Source organism: Canis lupus, chromosome 5 (assembly GCF_011100685.1).
Source record: "Canis lupus familiaris isolate Mischka breed German Shepherd chromosome 5, alternate assembly UU_Cfam_GSD_1.0, whole genome shotgun sequence".
Lineage (NCBI taxonomy): Eukaryota > Metazoa > Chordata > Mammalia > Carnivora > Canidae > Canis > Canis lupus.
Window position 1 is genome coordinate 39,098,801 of NC_049226.1, and position 23,559 is coordinate 39,122,359.

General features: G+C 37.8%; 1 protein-coding gene and 1 non-coding gene across 4 annotated transcripts in view; both read right to left on the reverse strand.

Moving 5' to 3' along the window:
• The window catches only part of TEKT3 (tektin 3), a 40,435-nt gene that overhangs the window by 11,500 nt on the left and 5,376 nt on the right, over positions 1 to 23,559 (reverse strand). For all 3 annotated transcript variants that reach the window (XM_038536949.1, XM_038536950.1, XM_038536951.1), the window contains 5 exons: positions 18,581 to 19,187; positions 16,010 to 16,093; positions 7,235 to 7,305; positions 3,297 to 3,440; positions 383 to 605 (listed from right to left, as the gene is read on the reverse strand). In XM_038536949.1, the coding sequence (XP_038392877.1) occupies positions 383 to 605; positions 3,297 to 3,440; positions 7,235 to 7,305; positions 16,010 to 16,093; positions 18,581 to 19,159 (1,101 nt within the window). In that variant the 5' untranslated portion in view covers positions 19,160 to 19,187. The remainder of the gene's footprint in view (positions 1 to 382; positions 606 to 3,296; positions 3,441 to 7,234; positions 7,306 to 16,009; positions 16,094 to 18,580; positions 19,188 to 23,559) is intronic.
• Positions 1,425 to 1,527, reverse strand: LOC119872050. The gene has a single exon (XR_005360252.1). It is a non-coding gene; the product is annotated as a U6 spliceosomal RNA (small nuclear RNA).

Consider the following 23,559-nt stretch of genomic DNA (forward strand, 5'->3'; position numbering starts at 1 on the left):
AAAGGGCCTGAAATAATTTCACAGAAAACATTCCTCCCATATGTTCTAATAATAAATTCACTTCCTAGTTACATACAGTGATTCATTAAACTTTAATCATAATATTTTTGTTTCTATTAAATGCTAGGAACCTTTCAATGCATAGTGAATTCTTTGTATTCCAAAAACCAGGGGATTCCAATTTCATTTTGACACCTGGCTACTTGGCTAAAATAAATGGTGTGCTTTGTACTGTTTTTAATTTTTCTTGGTCTGCATGGCCAGGAGGCCATGCATCTTATGGTGTCTCTCCAGGAATGGTGAGAGATCTGTGGTCCCAGAGCCCCCTCCCCTGTTCTATCTATCCAGGTCAGCTAACGGATACCACCGGCGCTTGATTTACCTTCGCTAAGTGAACCTGAATCTTATTTTTAGCATCTGCAGTCTCAGCAATGCGATTGGTGAAAGATACATTCACTTTGTTGAATTGATTCCACATCTCATTGGCAGTCACAACCAAGAGGTTTTGAATGTCATCTCTTAGCTTGGCAGAGGCTGCGCGTTCACTTTGGGAACGGAGAATATTGTTATCTGTAAATTTGGCCCAGGACTCAGGCACTGAGACTCTGGAAAAAAAAAAAAAAAGGTAGAACCATACAATGGTAACAATGATGAATCAGCCTGGACAGTCTGTAGGCAATCATTCATTTTGTAAAAGGAGAAATCCCCTATCACTGAATCCTGGTTTTACTACATAAAATGTAAACATCAGAGGAGAGCTTATTTAAAATTTTTCTTAATTGTTCCTTATTTTCCTGCTTAGTTTCTGTAACCAAAACATACACCAAGTCCTCTACCACTCGTCGGCCAGGGGGCAGGGAGCAGTGGGGAAGGGATGGATGAAGGATGCGAGTATGTTGGTTCACAAGAAGTGTGTCTTCCCAGTCCAATAAGCAAATGAGAAAATATCCAGTGTCAGGAGTAATCAGAGTACTAAATGAAAGCAGCAACATACTAATAACCCTTTATCAGAATAGCAAAGACTGAAGAGAATGGTAATTTTCTGGTGTGCATGTTTTTAAAAGTTTTCTCTCAGATCTTGCAGGCAGGGTTGTTGAATTGGTACAATCATGCCAGAGGACAACAGACACCAAGAACCTATCAAATGTAACCCAGAAATTCCATTTACAGAATTTTTTTTACTGTGATATAACTAACATATAACATTGCATTAGTTTCAGGTAGATGTACAGCATAATAATTTGACACATGTCTACATTGCAAAATGATTCTCACAATAAATTTCCTTATCACCTATCGCCATACATGGTTAAAATTATTTTTTTCTTTGGATGAAAACTTACATTCTACTCTCTTAATAACTTTCAAATATACAATAGAGTATCATTAACTATAGTCATGAATCTCTATTTTACATCTCTAGACTAAAAATAATGTGCTTCGTGAATTTGTGTGACATCTTTGCCCAAGACCCATGTTAATCTTCTTGACATTGTTCCAATGTGAGTATATGTGCTGCTAAAGCAATATAAAAATTTGTCCTAAGGAAATAATGCTCCCAAAAAACTGTATACTTGAGGCCATTAATGTTCTGCAATATTTATGACTATCCTTGAAAACCTTAAAACAGTCTAAGTGTCCAAAAGTAATAGAAAAAGTTGGTAAATTATCATACTTTTAAATGAGTGATCCATATGGCATGCAGACTCATGTTGTAGCATATTTTCACAGTTTTTATAAATCAGGAAATGAAAAGTCAGACAGACTATATAAACAGTATGTGTGTAATGCCATTCTTTAAAAATATAAATCTGTATCTATATGTGTGGAACAATATTGGAAGGACTAAGGCAGCCCAGGTGGCTCAGCAGTTTAGTGCCGCCTTCAGCCCAGGGTATGATCCTGGAGACCCGGGCTCGAGTCCCACATCAGGCTCCCTGAGTGGAGCCTGCTTCTCCCTCTGCCTGTGTCTCTGCCTCTCTCTCTCTCTCTCCCTCTGTGTGTGTGTGTCTCATGTATAAATAAATAAAATCTTTAAAAAATATATTGGAAAGACTAACAGGTCACATTGGGTATGGTGGGCTTATGGGTGGCATTTCTTTGTTGGTATTATAGGAAATCACATAAGACTCTAACCGTTGACTAGTTGTTAGCTCAGGCCACAATGACCCAAAATAACACCCTATGTGCTCCATATCCTGACATTCCATGAAGGATGGCTAAAAACTCATGCTGGAAATAGAGAAGGCCCTTGATGGAGGGCAAGGTGCTCAGAGCATGTGGTTAGATCATAGCACATCCCCTGCCCCAGAAGGAGAAGAGGAAGATGCTTCTTGTTCACTTCAAGCCAAGTAAAAGGCATTTCAAGGGGACCACTTAGGGCATAGGGTTTGAATCTGATTCATACCTGAAGAATCTAAAAATCAAAGTTGGCACATGCTGCTTTGGGGGTAACCAGCCCTACAAAAGAGAATCCATTTGGGGGTCACTTTAAAAGGGAGGGGGCATAAGCATGGGAAGGAAAACAGGGAACTCTTCAAGGTGACAAAAATATTCTTCATCTCGACCATGGTCACGGTTGCATAGGCATAGAAATTTGTCAAAATTCACCAAAATGCATTTTAGTGTAGGTGAATTTCACTTCAATCAAGTCGATCAACTCAGGTTTTTGTTTTTGTTTTGTTTTGTTTTTAAGGGAATGACTAGAGAAAGACCATGAACCCAAGACTGCATCCAGAGCCCTGGCAAAGACACCATTGGTGGAGCAAGTTTAACAAGTGGTGGTAATAAAACATGATGCTGTTTTTTAGCTTGTACCCTATGGAATCCAGGGCATCCAATACATTGGCAACAGTTTATTTTCTTTACGCGTATATGTGTTTCCTAGGTTTTTCTGCTTCAAGTAACTGTTATTTTCACAATTAGAAATACAAATAACAAATATCCTCTTTTTTGAGCTTTAGAAAAGATTTATTATTGAAGTACAGTTGACTTACAATGTCCTATTAGTTTGCGGTACAACACAGTGATTCTGCTATTCTATATGTTACTCAGTGCTCACCACAATAAGTGTAAGTAACAAATATTCTTTTACAAAACAATATAGGATGCAAGTATCAAAGCCTGACTGAGGAATACTCCTGGTTACGGAAGACTCATCCAAAGCAGGGTGTGTCTTTTACCTTCCCACATCTTCCCATGTTTTGCACTTTCACCTGTAAGCTGCATCATTTTGAAGGGAGAGAGGATGAATTAAATGACATCGAGATCCCAGAAGTGGCTTGTGCCTGACTTACGTTGCATCAACCAGCTCCACTCCGCGAAAGTAGCTCACACCATCTGACGTGTTTCGCAGATTGTGGCATTTATCGTCGATTCGGTAGGCTGCCTGTTTATCACTCAGATCCTTCTCCAGCTCGTGCTGGGAGGCTCTGTTAGCTCTGTAACATAGGGGTGGGGAAATGGAGTTTCAGGTTTAGGTAGTCATTTGATATAAGGAAGAGTAATTGCCCTTCTGTGCTGGGACCCACCCACTCCTGTAGGTCTCTCCTCTTTCACACCATGTCCAGCCTCCCAATTAAAAGGAGACTTCCCTGGAGATGTCCATACATGTGAGTAATTAGAACCTAGCCCACGCTGCCCCTCCCATGCGTGGTGGGCCTTGGGAAAGAAGAGGTGCAGATAAACAGAAGGTGGGTATCTGGAGCCCCAGGGCTGGGGTCCATCTTCCTAACACAAACACCGATCCAGATAGGACACTGGTTTAAAGTAATATGGCCACATCTGTGCCTCTCTTTGCTTCTTCTTTTTCCTCTTCTATATCCTAATTCCTCCATTCTTTAAGGGACAATTCCCCCAAGAAGTTCTGAGACATTTATAAAGGGCCTCTCTCTCCATCTGTATGTGAACTCCATTTATGGTCACATGAGGCCTAAGAAGTTGGCCAAGTTTGCCAGGAGATAGAAATAAAGCATCAATATTGAGCCCTGGGGCAGGAGACAGAGGGCTTGAAAGGAGATCAGGAATTGGGGGGCCTCCTGGCTCATCTGCTCCAGCAGCCACCACCCTCCTGGGAAGGAAGAGGCACTGAGATGCATGGTGTTCCCTGTCCTGCCAAACAGAGAGGAGACCTGACAACTCACTACCAAACAGACAGGCCCATGGCATGGGCATGGGTGACAGGTGAGCCACATCTTTATTAAGGCAGCAGTTTATTCAACAAGTTACTGAGTGTCTACTACCTGTCAGGCACTGTTCTCCAAGCCTGAATGCATCAATGGACAGAGCAAACAGCTCTTCTCCAAAGAAGCTTACACTCTACAGAGAGGAGATAGGCAATATCCCTCATGAATAAGCAAATCATGCAGCCTGTTAGCTTAACAACACAGAAAACAAAGCAGAAAAAAAGGAAGCAAGAGTGTGAGTGATTTAAATAAGACAGTCAGGGTAGGACTCCTTAAGGAGGCAATGCTTGAGCAAAGACTTGCAGGGGGAAGCAGCAGATCATGCAGAGCTGTGTTGGAGGACATTGGAAGAAGTCAAGTTTTCCTCCAAGTGAAGTGAGGGACTGCTGATTTACAATTTTAAAGGATTGTTTGGTGCAGGGGGGCAGGGAGATCCCTTAGCAGATAGGTACAGTGAGCCAGGTGAGAAATAGTAGCAGTTTGGACCAAGGGGTAGCAGTGAAGGAGGTGACAAGTGTTCGGATTCTCAGTATATTTTAAAGAGAAAGCCAAGAGACTCAGCTAGGAGATTAAACATCAGTGGAGGGAAAAGAGGTAGAAGCTGAGTAATTGGAATAGCAGAATTCCATTGACAGAGGTGGGAAAGTTTTTTGGGGAGAAGACAAAAGTTCAGCCAATACACTGAGCTTGAGCATCCATTAAACATCCAAGTGCAATACCAAGGAGGCTGTTGGAATTTGAGAGAGAAGTCTGGGCTGGAAATAAAAATTGGGGGATCATTAGCATATAGATAGTATTTGAAAAAGCAGGATGAATGGATGATCTTCTCTGTTTTGGTATTCCTGGCCACTCAAAATGCTGCTGGCATACAGAAGCCATGTGGTAAAGCCTACGCTGAATTTGAATAGATTAATTCCAGCTGCAGCTTCCCCATAGCCCATACTTTTAGGTAAGTCACTTGATCTATGAGAGTTCATTTGTGTGTGTGTGTGTGTGTGTGTGTGTGTGTGTAAAATGGAAATAAAGGTAGCAACATGCCAGTAGCTCACATTTTGTGAATCCTAAAACAATTTTGTGGATTCTAAAGCACATACAACAGATAAAGACACCTCCCTTTGCTATTTGTTTGGTCTCCCATCTCAGGTTATTGTGTTCAAACTCTAGGATTAAAGGCCTTTCTCATTTGTGGTTCTGGGACCAAGATGCCCCATAGCCTTCTTCTCTTGGGCTGACATAACCTTGACCTCCTCTGACCTAACATCAGAACCTTCTTAGGAAGAAGGTGCTTTAGGCAGCACCCCATTGTTCTGTCTTATAGCCCAAGATGGGAAAAAATCTTGGCTGCCATGTTGGTGACTAATGACATTCCATTTCCAACTGAGATCCAAACTGAGGCCTTCATTGTGGGTTCCAAAGCAAATAGAGTTGAAAAGCCCTCTTCCTATCACCTTCAATGGACCAAAACCAATGACTACATTAAGGATCTCATACATTCTGAAGAAACCATCCCAGGAAATGAGGTAGACATTTTATTCATTGTATATTAATGTTTTTAAAGGATCACAACAAAGGTTCCACACAGTGCATACATGGAGACAGAACTTCCTGCAAAGACTTCAAACAGGGTCAGGAATGAGGCGATTTGGTAGCAGAGACTGATAGGAAGATGTGGATGTTTCACAGTGGAACAATCTGGATGAGAAGAGTGAAGAATGTGGAGGAGGAGCTGCAGATTTTAGGTTATAAAAGAAAATAGGATTGGGACATGGACCCTCCAAAAAAACTGAACAGACACCATTCTGTGAACCATGCTAAACTGTAGTTCTCCAATTTCTAGGCAGCAGAAGCCATAAAGGAGTATCAGATCTGCACTGCCTTGTATTTGAAGCTCTGGTAAACTCTAGAGTTAACCAAACCACGCATAGTCAGTCATCCTTAACTAATCTTCTACCTATCCTCAACATTTCTGGCTAAAGAGCCCTTCTAGTCACAGCAAGAGAGAGATCCCAGACATCTAAACCTCTCCGACTTGCAGACCTTGGTGGGCAAATAAAACAAGCAATACTGATACCTCTAAAATATGTATTCCTTCTGGGGTATCACAAATTATCCTTGACAATATCTGTTTAAACAGAAGCATCCTTTCCTTTGGGTGACATATTTGATGCTGCTTTCCGTGGCCATAACCAGGTGAACATTCATCTTTCTAGTCACGTTAGGAAAGAGGCTCAACCAATGTGTTTTCTAAGCTGAGAGCTGTTATCATTGCATAAAATCTTCCTTTGATTATTATTCCCCCCCCATCGCAATCCCCACCACAAATATCAAGTACCTACTATCTACTATTGCCAAGGAAAGAGGGCTATGTATCCTGGTAGAGAGTAGGATGGGTGAACGATTACAAAGTTGCAGTGGTGTGACCAAAGCACCAGGGAGCAGGGACCAGGGTAATCAGAGAAGGCTGAGTATTTAAGGAGTTCTGGAAAGAATCATAAAAGTGAGCCATAGTTCATTACTTTTCCAGCTGTTGTGATGAAAATTCACAAGTTAACCTCTCCTCAAAGAATGAAAGTCCTTTGAGTTCAAAGAAATCTTATCCATACTCCAAGTTAGGGCTGAAATCCTTTCTATAGCATCTCAAAATTGATTTTCTTTAAGATTTTATTTATTTGAGAAAGAGAGCACATGCAAGAAGGGAGAAGGAGTAGAGGGGGAGGGAGTCTCAAGTAGATCCGTCCTGAGCATGGAGCCTGACTTGGGGCTTGATTTCACAACCCTGACATTATGACCTGAGCTGAAACCAAGAGCCTGACACAACCAACTGAGACACCCAGGCACCCCTCAAAATTATTTATTTAACTACAAATTTAAAGCAAGCACTCCAAGTACTCATCTTAGCCTCCAAATAAAAATGTATATGTGTGTGAGTATGTATGTGTATCCATATATAAGAAATCCTTACATAAGAAGCTAGGATGAATTTGAATGGGAGACACAAAAGCACTATTTCAAGACAGATTTTCAATTGTATATAGAGTTAAAGGTCTTACGCAAGTTGAGCAATGGCCTTATCCAAATGCAGCTTCATCCTTTCTTGACAACACAGAATAATATCAACTTCCTACTTGATTGAAAAAAAAAACACACACATTAATGTTTTCATCATCAGGTATAACATCCAAAGTCAAAAATGTAACAAAACATTGACAAAGGAAAACTTCATTCCTGGAAAAAAATGTCAAGTTAAACAAGAAAACAGGGGCACTTGAGTGGCACAATCTGTTAAGCACCATGATCTCAGGGCCCTGGGATTGAGCCTCGAGCCTCAAATAGGGCTCCCTGCTCAGCAGGGAGCCTTCTTCTTCCTCTCCCTCTCCCTCTGCTCATGCTCTCTCTCTCTCTTTCAAATAAATAAAATCTTTTTAAAAATAAAATAAAATAAAACAAGAAGACAATCTTTACATCCACTTATTTATCTCTATGCCCTCATGATACTGCAACCTAAACATCAGACTGAGGTTCATCCCTTTATAGGGCTATAGGAAAATTATTTTATGGAACAATTTGGGACAGGAATAAAAACTGTAGGATTTGTCTTTATTTTTCTCTCTGGCCCTTAAGTAAAACAATAAGTAAATAAATTCTGATGATGTGCAAGGTTGAATTTAATGCATGCTTCTTTTATAATAATTATTCTTCCATGACAAAGTAAACTGGTGAGCCAAAGGGGCAGCCAAAAAGGGACTTTCTTCTGGCAGTGTATGTAACCTCCGACAGATCCAGCTCTTTGGTCCAAGTGGAAACTTGATTTCCACACTGGGAGGCCCACCCTCCCCGCTCAGCCACTACACTCATACAAACACCTTTATACACCACTCTACTTGACCACACACCCGGCATTCTAATGCTGCTAGGAATATAGACACTATTACATAGCATGTGTTGTATCCGAGACGTCTTAAGTAAGCATTTTTTGCTTCCTTCTGAAATTCAAGTTCACATTAGAAAATCGAGAAACTCCAAATAGTACCAAGAAGACACTTAGATAAGTGCACATGGTCACTGTTACCGCTTTTTCAAGCACAGAGTGATCACACCATGTGTATTGTTTTGCAGCCTGCCTTTTCATTTTTTTTTATATTTTAAGATTTTATTTATTTATTGAGACAGAGAGAGTATGAGTGGTGGGGAGAGGCAGAAAGAGAATCTGAAGCAGATTCCCTGCTAAATGCCAGCCTGACACAGGGCTCAATCTCATGACTCTGAGATTATGACCTGAGATGAGATCAGGAGTCAGACACTTAACTGACTGAGCCGCCCAGGTGGCCCCCACCTTTCCATTTTAAATCTGAACATTTTCCCATGACATTAAACTATACCATGATGAACAACTTCAGTAAATTGTAAGGCGTATACCTTTTTTTCAAGATTTTGGCAAATACAGCCAATTGCCCTCCAGAGAAGTTGTACCCACTCACAATAATAAATGAGAGTACACTTCCTCACTTTACCTATTAAATGGTCACTATCAAATCCTCTTCATTTTTGCTAGGGTGATAGGACCCCTCCCACAAACAACAAACCTCATGAAATTTGCAGGTTAATATTTTAACTATGTATTTGCTCATCATTTAGCTTTGTTCTGTTGTGAACTACAGTTCACTCTGCTTCTCCACTTTTTCTGTTGTTATTCCTTATTAATTTATAAGGATTCTTATATTTAAAATTCATTCCTTTCCCATCATAGATGTTATAAATATATACGTAAATATATATAATATGAAAATATATCTATATTTTTAACCTGCTTGTCCCTTGCCTTTATATTCTGCATAGTGACTTTGACATGCAGACGTTTGTGATTCCTATGAGGTCAAATGTATTTGACCCCTTTTGGTCTCTGTCTTTGTTAATTTGATTATAAAGGGCTTCTCCATTCCAGTATCATTCCAATATCAATTATTACTCAACTGTATAGTCTTCTTATTCTCTTATTGCTTCACATAAAAATATGCCTAGAGTTCATTTCACTGTAACCCTACCGACTAATTCTTTGATCTGAATTAGTGGAATAAATGAAAAGCTACATTCCCACCACATGTTGTCATCAAGGCTCGCCCTGTTCTTACGGGCAGCAAAGGTTTCTCACACATTCTCACAGTGAGTTGTGCATCAGTCTTTGCTTTTAATGTTGTTCAATCTTCATTTTTTTTCTATGGCGTGGTGTGTGTGTGTGTGTGTGTGTGTGTGTGTGTGTGTGTGTGTGTAGTTATTTTACTAAGCTATTTGCCAAAGGATGCATGGGCTATTGCTTAGAAAATACTATTTAACACCCAAAATCCTAGTGAGCTTTTATACTATGTATACACAATGCACATAGTGGGAATTTCTGGGACTTTTAATGGGGGGGAAATGCATTTAATGAAACTCTTGCTATAAAAAAATATTCTTCAACAATAATTTCTATATTTGAATTTAAATAATGCCATACGGTGAATGTCAGATGGTTGAGGGCAGACGGGTTCATGGAAATAGGGAATGCCTACAACCAAAGACTTTTGGAACTGTCTCCAGTGTTAATTTATCTATTAATCTGTACTCAAAGGTTCAATTGGGGGATCCCTGGGTGGCGCAGCGGTTTGGCGCCTGCCTTTGGCCCGGGGCGCGATCCTGGAGACCTGGGATCGAATCCCACATCGGGCTCCCGGTGCATGGAGCCTGCTTCTCCCTCTGCCTGTGTCTCTGCCTCTCTCTCTCTCTCTGTGACTATCATAAATAAATAAATAAATAAATAAATAAATAAATAAATAAATAAATAAAAAGGTTCAATTGGCTTTAAAAAGTTCAAGGAGTTGGGGTCTTTGGGTGGCTCAGTGGTTGAGTGTCTGCCTTCAGCTCAGGTTGTGATCCTAAGGTCCTGGGATCAAGTCCCACAACAGGCTCCCTGCAGGGAGAAGCCCACAGGAAGCCTGCTTCTCCCTCTACCTGTGTCTCTGTTTCCCATGAATAAAAAAAAAAGTTCAAGATGTTAACCTGGTCTGGGAGGACCAAAAAGACGGTACCCTAATCAGTCCCCCAAGAGAAGCCATTCTGTAAGAATTTGGTGAATATCACTGATTGAATGTAAAAGTTGACAGAATTCATGAGAAAATATTTCAATATGGCCACCTTCTTTAAAAGCAGGGCTTTTAAAAAATAAAAAAATAAAAGGGCTTTTAAGGCAACTTCTTTTCTTTCTTTCTTTCTTTCTTTCTTTCATTCTTTCTTTCTTCCTCTTTTTTTTTTTTAGTTATTCCAAAAAATTAGACCAGTGTTGGTAAAAAGAAAAGATATGCTAATATCACTACTTTGAGTAAGCAAAGTATACACTCATTACTTGAAATTATTGGCAATGACCAAGGCACCCCTCAATTGACGAACCATTACTTTCATTGCAGATTTAGTTATTTTGAGACAAAGTAACCTCTGCTACTGGTCTAAGAAAATATGAAACCTCTAAAGCAGTAGTGGTTGTTTGAAAAATAGATTTATCAAGATATAATTCATGTACATTAAAAATCTTCTATTTGACTGCAATGATTTTTAGTATATTCAGTTATGTAACCATCATAGAACAAATTGTAGAACATTCTCATCACCCTCCAAAGAAAAAACACACTTCTTACATGTTACCCCAGTTTCCAATCCCCTGAGCCAGTTTCTCCTAGGCTATCATTAATCTATTCTCAGTCTCTGTAGATTTCCCTAATTTGGACATTTCATAGAAACGGAATCCTGCAATATGCGGTCTTTTGTGACTGACTTCTTCACTTAGCATAAATTTTCAAGGATCATCCATGTAGCAGAATGTTTCGGCACTTTTTAGGGCTGAATCACATTCTATTGCATGGCTACACCTCATTTTAGAGATCACTCAGCTGACAGACATTTGTGTTGTTTCTAAATGGCTGTTATGAATAAATAATGCTGCTATGAGCATTCATGTACAAGTTCTTGTGTGGGCATGTACTTTTTTTCCTCTTGGGCAGATACATAGGAGTGGACCTACTGAATCATGTGGCACCTCTGGGTTTAACCATTTTCCAGAGGAGGTGTATCATTTTACAGCCCCATTAGCACATTCTCACCATCACTTGTTATTATCTGTGTTTAAGTATAGCCATCCTAAAGGGTGTGAAGTGGAATTTCATTGTTGTTTAATTTGCCTTTCCCTGATGAACTATTGATGACCAATCTTTACTGTCCTTTACTGTCCTTATTGGCCATGTGTATATTCACTTTGGAGAACTCCCTATTCAGATCCTTTGACTATCTTGAGTTGGGTTATTTGGTGGGGTTTTTTTGTTTTTGTTTTTGGGTTTGTTTGTTTGTTTTTTTAGCTTTAGTTTTAAGAGTACTTTACATACTATAAATACAAGTCCCTTATCAGATATATGATTTCAGAAGATTTTCTTCCTTTCTATGCATTGTCTTTTCACTTTGTTGATGATGTTCTTTGACGCATCAAAGTTCGTCATTTTAATGATCAATTTCTCTTTTTTCTTACGTTGTGTGTGCTTTGTGCTTTTGGTATCTGTTTTAAGAAATGATTGCCTAGTCCAATGTCACTAATATTTATACCTATGTTTTCTTCTAAGAGTTTTACAATTGTAGCTCTTACATTTAAGTCTTTGATCCATTTTTATTCATTTTTTTTATATATGGTGTGATGTAGAAGTCCAATGTCAGTCTTTTGGTCATGGACACCCAACTGTCCAATCACCATTTGTTGATAAGAGTATTCCCTTCCCATTGAATCGTCTCAGCACCCTTGTTGAAAGTGAATGGATTGTGAAAGGGAAGGTTTATTTCTGGATTCTCAAATTCTATTCCATTAACCTATATGTCTATCTTTATTGTCTCATGTATTGCAGCTTTGAAGTAATTTTTAAATCAAGAAGTGTGGGTCCTCTGTCTTCTTTTTCTTTTTCTTTTTTTAATATTTTTTTTAAATTTTTTTATTTATTTATGATAATCACAGAGAGAGAGAGAGAGAGAGGCAGAGACACAGGCAGAGGGAGAAGCAGGCTCCATGCACCGGGAGCCCAACGTGGGATTCGATTCTGGGTCTCTAGGATCGCGCCCTGGGCCAAAGGCAGGCGCCAAACCACTGCGCCATCCAGGGATCCCTGTCTTCTTTTTCAATATTATTTTGGCTGTCCTGAATCCCTTGAATTTACAGTGATTTTCACGGACAGCTTGTCAATTTTTACAAAGAAGTCAGCTGGGGGGATCCCTGGGTGGCGCAGCGGTTTAGCGCCTGCCTTTGGCCCAGGGCGCGATCCTGGAGACCCGGGATCGAATCCCATGTCGGGCTCTGGGTGCATGGAGCCTGCTTCTCCCTCTGCCTGTGTCTCTGCCTCTCTCTCTCTCTCTCTCTCTCTCTGTGACTATCATTAAAAAAAAAAAAAAAGAAGAAGTCAGCTGGGATTTTGATGAAGATTCTGTTGAATCTATGGTCCATGTGGGGAAGTACTGCCACCCTACCACTATTTAAGTCTTCCAATGCATGCACGTGATATGTCTACTTACTCAGATCTTAATGAATTCCTATCAATAATATTTTGTAGTTTTAAAGCAGTGGTTCTGAGTTCTGGCTGTTCATTAAAATTTTCTGGGGAATATTTTTAATACATATGCCTATTCCTCACTCCAGATTTGAATCAGAATCTGTGGGTGTAGGACCCAGTTATTGATGTTTTTAAAACCTTCAGGTGCAATCAATCTTTAAAGCTAGCATAATACATTAAAAGTGGCAAAGTTAAAAAAAAAAAACCTCTTGTAAATAACCAACAGATATTCTGATGAAGTTAAAAATTGTTAGAACCACGTATAATTTACTTCACAGAACATCTAGGATCAGTAAGAATAAGAGGCCAAGGGATATTTTCTGGTAAATACTTCCCCCTTTTAATGACAAAGTAGATGACAGATCATTTCAAGATGGGAGATTCATCAGAGGCAGGAAAGGAAGAAACAGCAGAACGTGGACCTATTCCCATAAAGCTACTTGATCCAAGATATCTTACTCTTACTCACTCATGTGCAGCAATAGGCACTGTAGCTTTTACAAAAGAGATTGCATAGCTTTTTTGTAGTGGCCAAAACTTTCCTGAATTTATTGTTTCCACTCATATGTCTTTTGAAGAATCAGGCAGAAGAGGAAAGCAAAGAGCAAAGAAAAAAACTCCTGCTTATCATCCATAATGCAGTAGGTCACTAAAATATAATTTAATGCAATGTTAAAATGGACCCTGATGACTTGTGAAGGTAATATTACTGATGACCAGATTGCTAGCTCATCATATTTACTTTCTTACCAAGGATTCTTTCTTTTTCTTTTTTTTTTTTTTTTTACCAAGGACTGGCCTATCACAGAAAGGCAAACAGGCAGAACCCAGCAAAGCTGGTTCAGGGATCATGTATTGATTTCTTGCAGCAGAAATTCAGCAAATCGAGTAGGAAACGGGACTGAGAAGGACTGAGAGCCAGACAATGGAAGGCCATAGAAATTAGGGAGTCAAGGAAGAGATTTTAGCGGATGGAACCACTGGTGATCATGGAAGTACAGATTCAAGTGAAGGGAGGATATTTGGGGATTTTGCATTCACCAGCTCTGATGGAGGAAAAGATGGTTTTGAGCAATGGTAGGAGAGAATGGAGTGCAAAGGGGAAGAACAATTTAAGGAGCTGGAAACTGATTACAAAGGGTGAAGAGAGTCAGCAAGCCATGCTTCAAGTGACTGGAGAACCTTGGTACCATCAGTAGGAAGGGGAAGGCAGAAGGAATCAGGGTAGAAGAAATGTATACTTGTAGGCTTCATGAGTATTAACCAAAAAAAGGGAGACAGGTAGCAGGGTTACCAACATAAACATATTTGACAGGGACTTAGGGACACAGAACTAATGCATAATAGAGTGTCTGGCCTGAAAAAGAGATTAGGAAGAGCCGAGGCTTTTTTCAGTGGCTGAAATCTTAAGGAATGGCATAGATCTCATGGGATTAAGTCTGGGAAGTGAAAGCAAGAGAACTTAGAACTAAATCACATTTAATTGGTGGAGGTGGAAGAGACCCTAGCAGGAGAATCAGCACAGTAGTGCAAATATAACTATCTGCTTCTGGATGACAATTTGGCTATATAGGAAAACTTCCCAAATGCATATGCCTTTGGCACATCAATTACGTTTCTTGAAATGTATTCTTAGGAAATAATCAGAAATACATAGAGTTATCAATAAGAATATTTTTGTACACAGCTGTGTTATTAAGATAGCAAAAAAACAAAAGGGGGACTGTGATAGGGAAACAAACCTAACTACTCAAAAAAGAGATGTTTTTTTTGTTTTGTTTTGTCTGTTTGTTTTTTTAATGATAGCACCTTCACATTGTGGAACACAGTGTAACCATTAAAATCATGCATATCATACATATGCATATGAAAGTATATCTAATGCTATAGGAAAATTACCCCAATGCAATTCTTAAATGAATAAAGCACTTTTAGAGGGGAAAGATGAATAGGTTAAGCACAAAAGATTGTTAAGGAAGTGAAAATTCTCTGTACACTACAATGATGAGTATGTCATTATATCTTTATCCAAACCCATAGAATCTGTACCAAGAGTGAATGCTAGGGGTATACCAGACTTTGGATGACAATGATATATTAATGTAGATTCATCAATGGTCACAAATGTACCACTCTGGTCAGGGATGTTGGTAATGGGGGATACTGTGCCTACGTGGGTGCAGAGGTTATATGGGAAATCTCTATGCCTTTCCCTCAATTTTGTGGTGTCCTTAAAACTGCTCTAGAAAAATTACATCTTTAGAAAGAATGACACAATCGCCAAACTGTGGAAGGAGCCATGATGTCCTTCGACAGATGAGTAGAGAAGATGTGGTCTATATATACAATGGAATATTACTCAGCCATCAGAAAGGACAAATACCCACCATTTGCTCTAATATGGATGGAACTGAAGAGTATTATGCTGAGTGAAGTAGGTCAATCAGAGAAAGACAATCATCATATGGTTTCACTCATATAGGGAAGAAAAGAAATAAAGAAAGGGATTATAGGGGAAAGGAGGGGAACTTAATGGGAAAAATTAGAGAGAGACACAAACCATGAAAACTCCTAATTCTGGGAAACAAACAAAAGGTTGTGGAAGGGGAGATGGGCGGGGGATTGGGGTAACTGCGTGATGGGCACTGAAGAGGGCATTTGATGGGATGAGCACTGGGTGTTATACTATATGTTGGCAAATCGAACTTCAATAAAAACAAATGAAAAAAAAGAAATGAATAAATGGAAAAAAAAGATTGGTGTTGCCTTCCCTACAACATTTAAGAATAAACATCATTAAGCATTCACCTAGCCAAAAAAAAAAAAAAGCACTATTCAAATTATATATACGGTATAATTCTAATCTTGAAGATATGTTTGTGTGTTTTTAAGTTGTGTGGTGTCTAAGTATGGTTAATAAAAAAATTTCCTGAAATTCTCTGAATAAACTGAAATTCTCCTAAATTAACCGTGATTTCTGTCCAACTGAGCTTCAGGCAATTTTTATCTTTCTTTGTCCTATTCTGTATCTTTTGAATTCTCTCAATAAACATCCATTACTTTTATAACCCTCCCCCACAAAAAATCTTTTCCAAATGATATAAATATTTGACACTATAACTTCTTACTTATAAATGGCTTCATATAACATAATTTTTGTTTGTATACATTAAGCCGGTGTTTGCAATGACATTTTTTGTTATTGACCATACTAACCGTCAGCAGTTCAGCTTCCACTTCATCGTGAACTAGATCAATCCCCATTCTCTTCTCTCGATGAAATAGACATTCTCGGGCTACCTACAGATACACAAAAAATGGAAAGCACTAATAGAAAGTAACCAAAATCAGTGATCAGGAAGCAGCTCTTAGGACCTGTTTCTAAAACAAGTCAATAGATATTCCCAATACCAACTTTTCAAGCCATTTTGTTGGAAATTTAGCAGGAGACCCACCATGACAACTAAGTAAATCTCTACTGATAGTTAAAAGGACAGAGTTCACTCTTCAAAGTAGTTTGGAAAAAGAATTCTAATTTGGAAAGGTGACAAAATCAAGCATATGGCATCTACTTCATTCTTACAGATCAGCATCTGACAAAATTCCTTAAACATTAATTCCTTCTACAGAAATAATAATCAGAAACATAGTTTTCAAGATATTACTTCCAAATGTTTTCTACTGAAAAGAGTGAGAAAGAAACAAATTATTATCTTTAAAGATACCAAAATATTTGTGTAGCCAAAAATCCAAGTGATTATTTTTGAAGTTCCTTTTATTGTTTTCCAAATAATGTCTCTTATCCATTAAGGAGAAAAAATATAGAAAAGTAGAAAATGATTTAACCATATTCCTATCACTGTTTTTTTGTTGTTGTTAATAACAAAACAGATTATAATGTCCTTAGAATTTTATATTATGCTTTTTAGGATTGACATTAAATAGTAGGCCCTGGTCATAAAATATTCTTTGAAACAAAGTATGCTAATGACTCTGGTGGAAAACAGCTTGGATTGCTAATAATAAATTATTGAAAGAACATTATATAAATGTTAAAATACTTTTTCAAAGACTATTTTGTGACCTGTAATAACTGCATAATGTTAACCTTTTCAGCACAAAATATAGTAGTATGTACACTGTAATCTGACATCATAATGTTGAACACCATCTTTGAGTGGATACATATTGTTTTAATAGTAAAATTCACATTTACTAGAAGATGAATTAATGGGTTGAGGGGAACACTGAGTGTTTCCATGTATATTACTAAACTGCTTTTTTTTTAAGTTTCTACTAACCCACCTTCTAGTAGGATTCTACTAATCTTACCAGCAACATAGAAAAGTATCCACCTGCTGCACTTCAGCCAACTCCAGAAGTCATCAGTTTCCACTGTTGCAAATATGATAGGCCAAAGATGGATACTTCATTGATTTAATTTTCATTTTTATTAGGGAATTTTAACTCTTTTGTCTTATATTAGTCGATCATCTGGATTTTCCCCTTAAGATGTATCTGTTTATGGGACTAATTCTAATTTTAATCAGAACCTTCTAGCACTGTGCTGATAGTAAATGTTTGAACACGTAGGAACATTTGGACAAGAATTGTAGGAAAAAATACAAATTAGAACCATCTCACTGAAAGGAATATTGAAAGGAAGAAATTAGATGTCCTCTGGAAATTCAGGTAAGTGGCTATCATTTTAAGGATACTCTAAAGTGGGGTGGGTAAGGTGGGGTGCAGAATAGACCAGGAATCCTCAATATGAGCCAAAGCATGAAGAAGTTATGGAAAGGCTTCCAATCCTCAAAAGTATTTCTTGACGTTAGTGTAAAAAGGTCTCATTTATGTACTAGCACCCTTTCTCAGGATTTCTGGTGATTGTGCTTATTTCTGTATGCTTGTGTCTGGTGGGGGGGACAGGGTGGGGGTGCACAATAAGAAGTAACAATGTACAGGGGTCTCCAACAAACTTTTCAACCCACTAGACCTCTAGCTCCTTAGTTCTCTAAATTTTTCTGTCATTGAAGTCATAATAAAGACATACTGCAAAGGCTTATCATATGGGAAGTCATATAAACGTGAAGAAAAGTGCTGTTTGCTTCAATTTTATACAGCTTCTGAAATAATTTCTGTAACTTGCGTGTCTTCAAATATAGAATGTCTTCTTTCAATGGTGGTGGGTAGAATGGGGTTGGAGACCCCCTCCTCCATCACACCCTCGAACGGTGAGGGGTAGCCAGAGGCTAGCAACAAACTAAAATGCTGCCTCCATGACCACTACAAGTGGCTTAACCTCAGGCTCATTTCTCTATTACCAAATTCACTCCATCTCCTAAGATGGTCTCACTGATTATTTCACTATGCCCCAAAAAGGAATTGTAACATATTAACAGGAGGCATTTCATGACACCGATTAAAATAATAGTACTTTTTTCTCTCAAATATTATATATGATATCCAGGGAAAGCAATGACCAGGAAGCCTATTTAGTAGATGGGAAGATGGCATTCTCACCATAAACACTGTGGGTCCTAAGGGTGTCTCTCTAATTAACCTCCTTTGCTTTGCATTCAGAATTCTTTCTACTTAAAGAGTTGTTCTGCAGGATGTGCAAAACTGGTCATGATTTTTGAAAGTAGTTAACAGATGTATTGATAGGAGGTTGGCTTCTACAGGTGAAGCAAAATATATTTCAACAGATAATAACCACAGTAATTCGACCAGTGGATTATAATCATACAAATATGTAGTGTCTTTTATCAAAGCTCTTATATTTACCTGAAGAGGGGCTTCTGTCTCCATCAAAGCCCTCTCCAATTTTTTCTTAACATCAGTGAGTTCATTCGTATCTCCAATCATCGCATCCAACTCATGATTGATTTCAGATTTCCAAAATCCTATGTCATTGACTCGTTCTCCCAAATTTTGGGTGGAGCCTGCCTGGGTTTTTCTTGTTTGCTGATATTTGTCTTGAATCAGGCGAGATGTATCTACCCTTAGTCTCTCTGAATTATGTCGGGAAGTGTTGGATTCATGATAGTTGGTTAAATTGGACCTGTACCAATCATCAGGAGTATACCTTGTGAAGAGAGTGGTTCTATTAGAAACAAAGGGAAGCATGGTGCTCTCGCACACCTTCTGAGATCTGGTGCAGTATGGGCCCAAGGTTGGTAAGTTGGATGCTACTTTGTAGTATGTGCTTGGTCTCCAAGGAAGGCTCAAGGTATGGGTTAAATTGTAGTGGGGGAAGCGGTCCCTGTAGCTTGATGCCACAGTACTGATGGCTGGTAGGAAGTTGGTTGGTGTTGGTCTAGGGTGGGCATAAGTTGCCGTTAACGTAGAACCTAAAGCATCCATGATGCTCAAACACTATTGTAAATCTCTCCTGTTTAAAAGGAGGGGAGGGGATATAAAAACAGACAGTCACATAAATTAATCTTAGGTGAAAATTTACAAATAAACACCACATTTGACTTATTTTAGTAGCAGCATTCCCTAACATGTTAAATATTTGTCTTAATTTGATATCCACTTTTACCAGTGCTAATATATTCCAAAAAAATTTTTTTCTATCTTTGTTTCTAGAATAAACTAAAAATTACATTTTTTAGGTTGGCCATTTTAATTTCTGAAATTTTTTAAATTTAAGTTATTATTATCCTGTAGCAAATCTAAATTAAGAGACTAAAGTATGCATTTTAACAGGGACTCAAATCTGCTATTTACTAGCTGTGAGGCATTGGACAAATTATTTAAACTATCTGTTCCTCAGTTTCCCATCTCTAAATTAAGAATAATACTACTACTTACTTCTCTGTATTCTTATGAGAGGTATTAACAGCAAAGTGTTACTTGGCAGCATTTCCTCTACCAAGTCATCCTAAATGAGCACAAAACCTGGATAATAACAACAGTGTGCTTGGTATGCAAACATAGCTCAAGGCAAATACCTGGCTCCCTTTTCTTGGCAACTTGTCACCTCTAGGCACCTTCAATATAGACATTCTAGGGCAGTTGTTAGGGCTAAGTAAGACAATGCTAAGTATTTGGAATGCTTATCATCATTCTGGGCTCAAAATAAATGTTCATTAAATGTGAGCTTTTTAAACTACTAATCCAAAAGAGTATATAAAATAAAAGATAAATATCCATCCCTCCCCCAAAGTGATCTCCAGTGAATAATTGATTCTAGTTGTTTCTTTCTAGATTTTTTCAATTCATATACCAACATATGTATTGTTTTTAAAGCTACCTTAAAAATGCACCTACTTATATACCATTTATACATATGAACAGACCTTTTTAAATATAAATACTGAATTATCTTAATGATTATATGTATCATTTAGAATACATATATTTTAAAATATATATTTCTGACCTCTTCCCCTGTTAGAACATATAGATCCACTTTATTCTTTTGAATAATAATAATAATATTCTTTTCTTTGGTTGAAAAATATTCTATTGTCTGGAACTTTTGGTCATTATTAGCTAGGAAAGTCAAGATGCCACAGTCTATGGTATACTTTTCAGTATCTAAATATCATTCTGTTTGCGGGTTAGCGCCTATGGACCCATTTACTGAAAAGGAAAAATAAATCAGATATAAACATATCAGAAAAAAAAATCATTCAATGATTATTTAAATAGCTATGTCTTGAGGCCTTTGGTCCCCAAACCACAAAATAATCTATTTGTAGAATTGTGGTCAAATTGAAACACACTCATTCCACATATGGTGAAACAACTGCCCACTGACATGGTGGTGGCCCACACAGTCCTAACTCCCTGACCTTCTCCTAAGTCTTCCTTCCCTCAGTCCCCAAATACTTGTACTGGCCAAGCCTAGGAGTATGATGGTCAAAAGGAAACCTTAATAACCCCTTGCAGTTCTTCACTTCAGTTTGAAAGTTAAACACTGTTTTTCAAAAAAGAAAATTCAAAGCAACTTGAGACCTTAGGGTCTTCATGGCTACTTTCAGTTCTAACCTCTTCTCCAGTCAAATCTAGACATAATCTTGTCACTTTTCTTTCATAAAGAAGCTTCATGTGGGTATTGGATGACTCTTAGTTGGATTTTCTTAATTCTTGACAATAATAGCTAGCAACACACTTGGTCCTTCAACCAAGGAATTCCAAGTGTAGAATTACCACATATGTTTACCCAAAACCTATTATGTTGAAGTCTTGAAGCATCTAAACCCATGTTTGTTAAGCCATGAGTCATATACTATGAGTGGTGATTTGTGAAATGCAGAGGTTCAGAAGCCAGAGGAGACATACGGATTGACTAATTCAATATAGTTTCCAGTGATATATTTCTTAATTCAACAAAAGTTTCTAGTGATATATTTTTTAATTAGGGATGCGATATAATTTTAAATCTGGAATATGAAGCATAAATCTCCATTGTTTAAAGTACACAGATGTAGAGATCCTTGTGTGTGGCAGTAAGTTTCACATGGAGACAATATTTTACGCAAGACACATGTTCTCACACAGTTACACAATGGAAGTTCCAGCTCCAGTTAGCCATCTTGCAAGTCATTCAAGAAGACTGATTAAAAGACAATAGTATGCAACATCTTATATTTCGGTCATTATTGGTCAAGGAAACTGAGAATGTCATGTCCTAAGAAAGACCTAAAATTTCAAAATAGACTTCTGACTCCAATCATGATAGAGTAATAAAAACTAGACTTAGCTTCTTACATCTAAAAAACTAGACAAAATATATGATACACCTGTTTTGAACAATGGACAGCACAAGACTCTGATCCCTGAGAAAAGAGAAACAAATAAGGCAAGCCTTCTGATTGTCCTGGCATTCTTCCTGGAGGCAATTTCCAGATTACAGGAAAACCAGATGAAAAGTGAGCAGATCCTGGCAACTTTGTGAGTTGAAGAGATCAGAATTTCGGGAAGCTGAGACAGCTGGAAATTGTGAAGCAGGATTCCAGAATAAAGCAAGCTATGTAGAAAAAGAGCTTCCTATATAAGGGGCCCACTTGTGTCTTTGCTGAGCAATAGGTTGCACATACATGAAGGAACACTGTATGAACTTTGGCAAAGAATGATGGCTGGGTTGTCAGCTGAACAATTTCTAGAGCTCACAGAAGATGGAGAGATATTTTGAACTCAGGCCAGTCAGAGTGGAGGTGATCACTTGGAGCATTCCATGGAGACCTCAAAGGAGTCACACACTAGAGACAAGGCTGATCTATCTCTGGAGTAAAAATACTAAAAATTCATTCCAGCAAAGCTTTAAAAATAGGCCTCGGAGAGATCAAATTAATCCACAAGTAATTTAATTGCCTGACAACATCAAGACATTCAGATATATATCACAATGTCCAGCATTCAATTAAAATTATCAAACATGCCAAGCAGCAGGAAAAAAAATGTGACACATAATTAGGGAAAAAATCAGGCAACAGGAAAGATTTGATAGAACAAACAAACAATGTACAAGTATTTAAAGGAAAACAAGAGTAAAATGAACATAAAACAAGAACATAATTTTTAAAAAAGAACCACGCATAACTTTAGGAATAAAACATACAATATATACTCATACAGTTTATACTTGAACAATTTCAATGGATGAGATTAACAGCAGAGTAGACACTGGAGAAATACAGATTAGTGAGTTCAAATCTAACCAAACCAAAGCACAGACTTTTTTTAAATGAAAAAAAAAGATAGAGAGAGAGAAAATCCTCAGTAACACAGGCAAATATCAAGTAATCTAACATCATATATGCAGAGTCATATAGAAAAAGGAGGAAGACAAAAATATTTGAAGAAATAACGGCTCCATATTTGCCAAATTTGATGAAAACTATAAATCTCTAGGTCTAAGAAACTCCAAATACTCCAAGAGGATAAGCCCACACCCATTCACACATGCATGCACAAATTACTATCATCACTATCACCACCAATCCATCACCTCAAGGATCATCATAATCAAATTGCTGAAAATCAGAGAATAAAATAAAGAGAAAAACTTAAAACAGAGCAAAAAGACATGTTACATATAGAAAGGAGCAAAAATAAGAATTAGTGCAGAATTCTTGTCAAAAACTATGCAAGCCAAAGACAAACATCTTTAAATGGCTAGAAAAAAGTGTGAGCCTAGAACTCTATATCCAGTGAAAAGATCCTTCAAAGAGGAAGGTGGAATAAAATTTTTTCATAGAAATAAAGCCAAGATTATTAACCTTCAGCAGAACTAGACTAAAAGAATTCTTAAAAGGAAATTCTTCAAGCAAAAGGAAATCATACCAGATGGAGACTTGGATTTACACAAAGAAATAAACTGCCAGTAATGGCAAGTATAAAAAATATTCTTCTCTAACTTGTAAATTTCTTTAAAGGATGGCTGTGTAAAGTGAAATAATAAAAAAAAATATCGTGGAGTTTATAATAAAAAGAGAAGTAAATTATATGGTCATAATAGCACCAATAAAGGAGAGCCGAAATGGAAATGTATTATTCTAAGGGTCATAACTAAAATGAAATAATGTTACTTAAACATATACTGCAATAAGTATAAAATGCATATTGCAAACTTGAGAGCATCAGTTCTCAAGACATCACCCATAACCCAGGGACTTGCCCAAATTAAAACCTTCTCAGGGCTGACAAGGTCAAAATTATTTTCATAGTAAATGCCCAGGTGTTGTTTTCCCTTTTCACTCTCATTCTCTCACAAATTAACAAGGGAGTTTTCCAGAGTCACATGATATGTG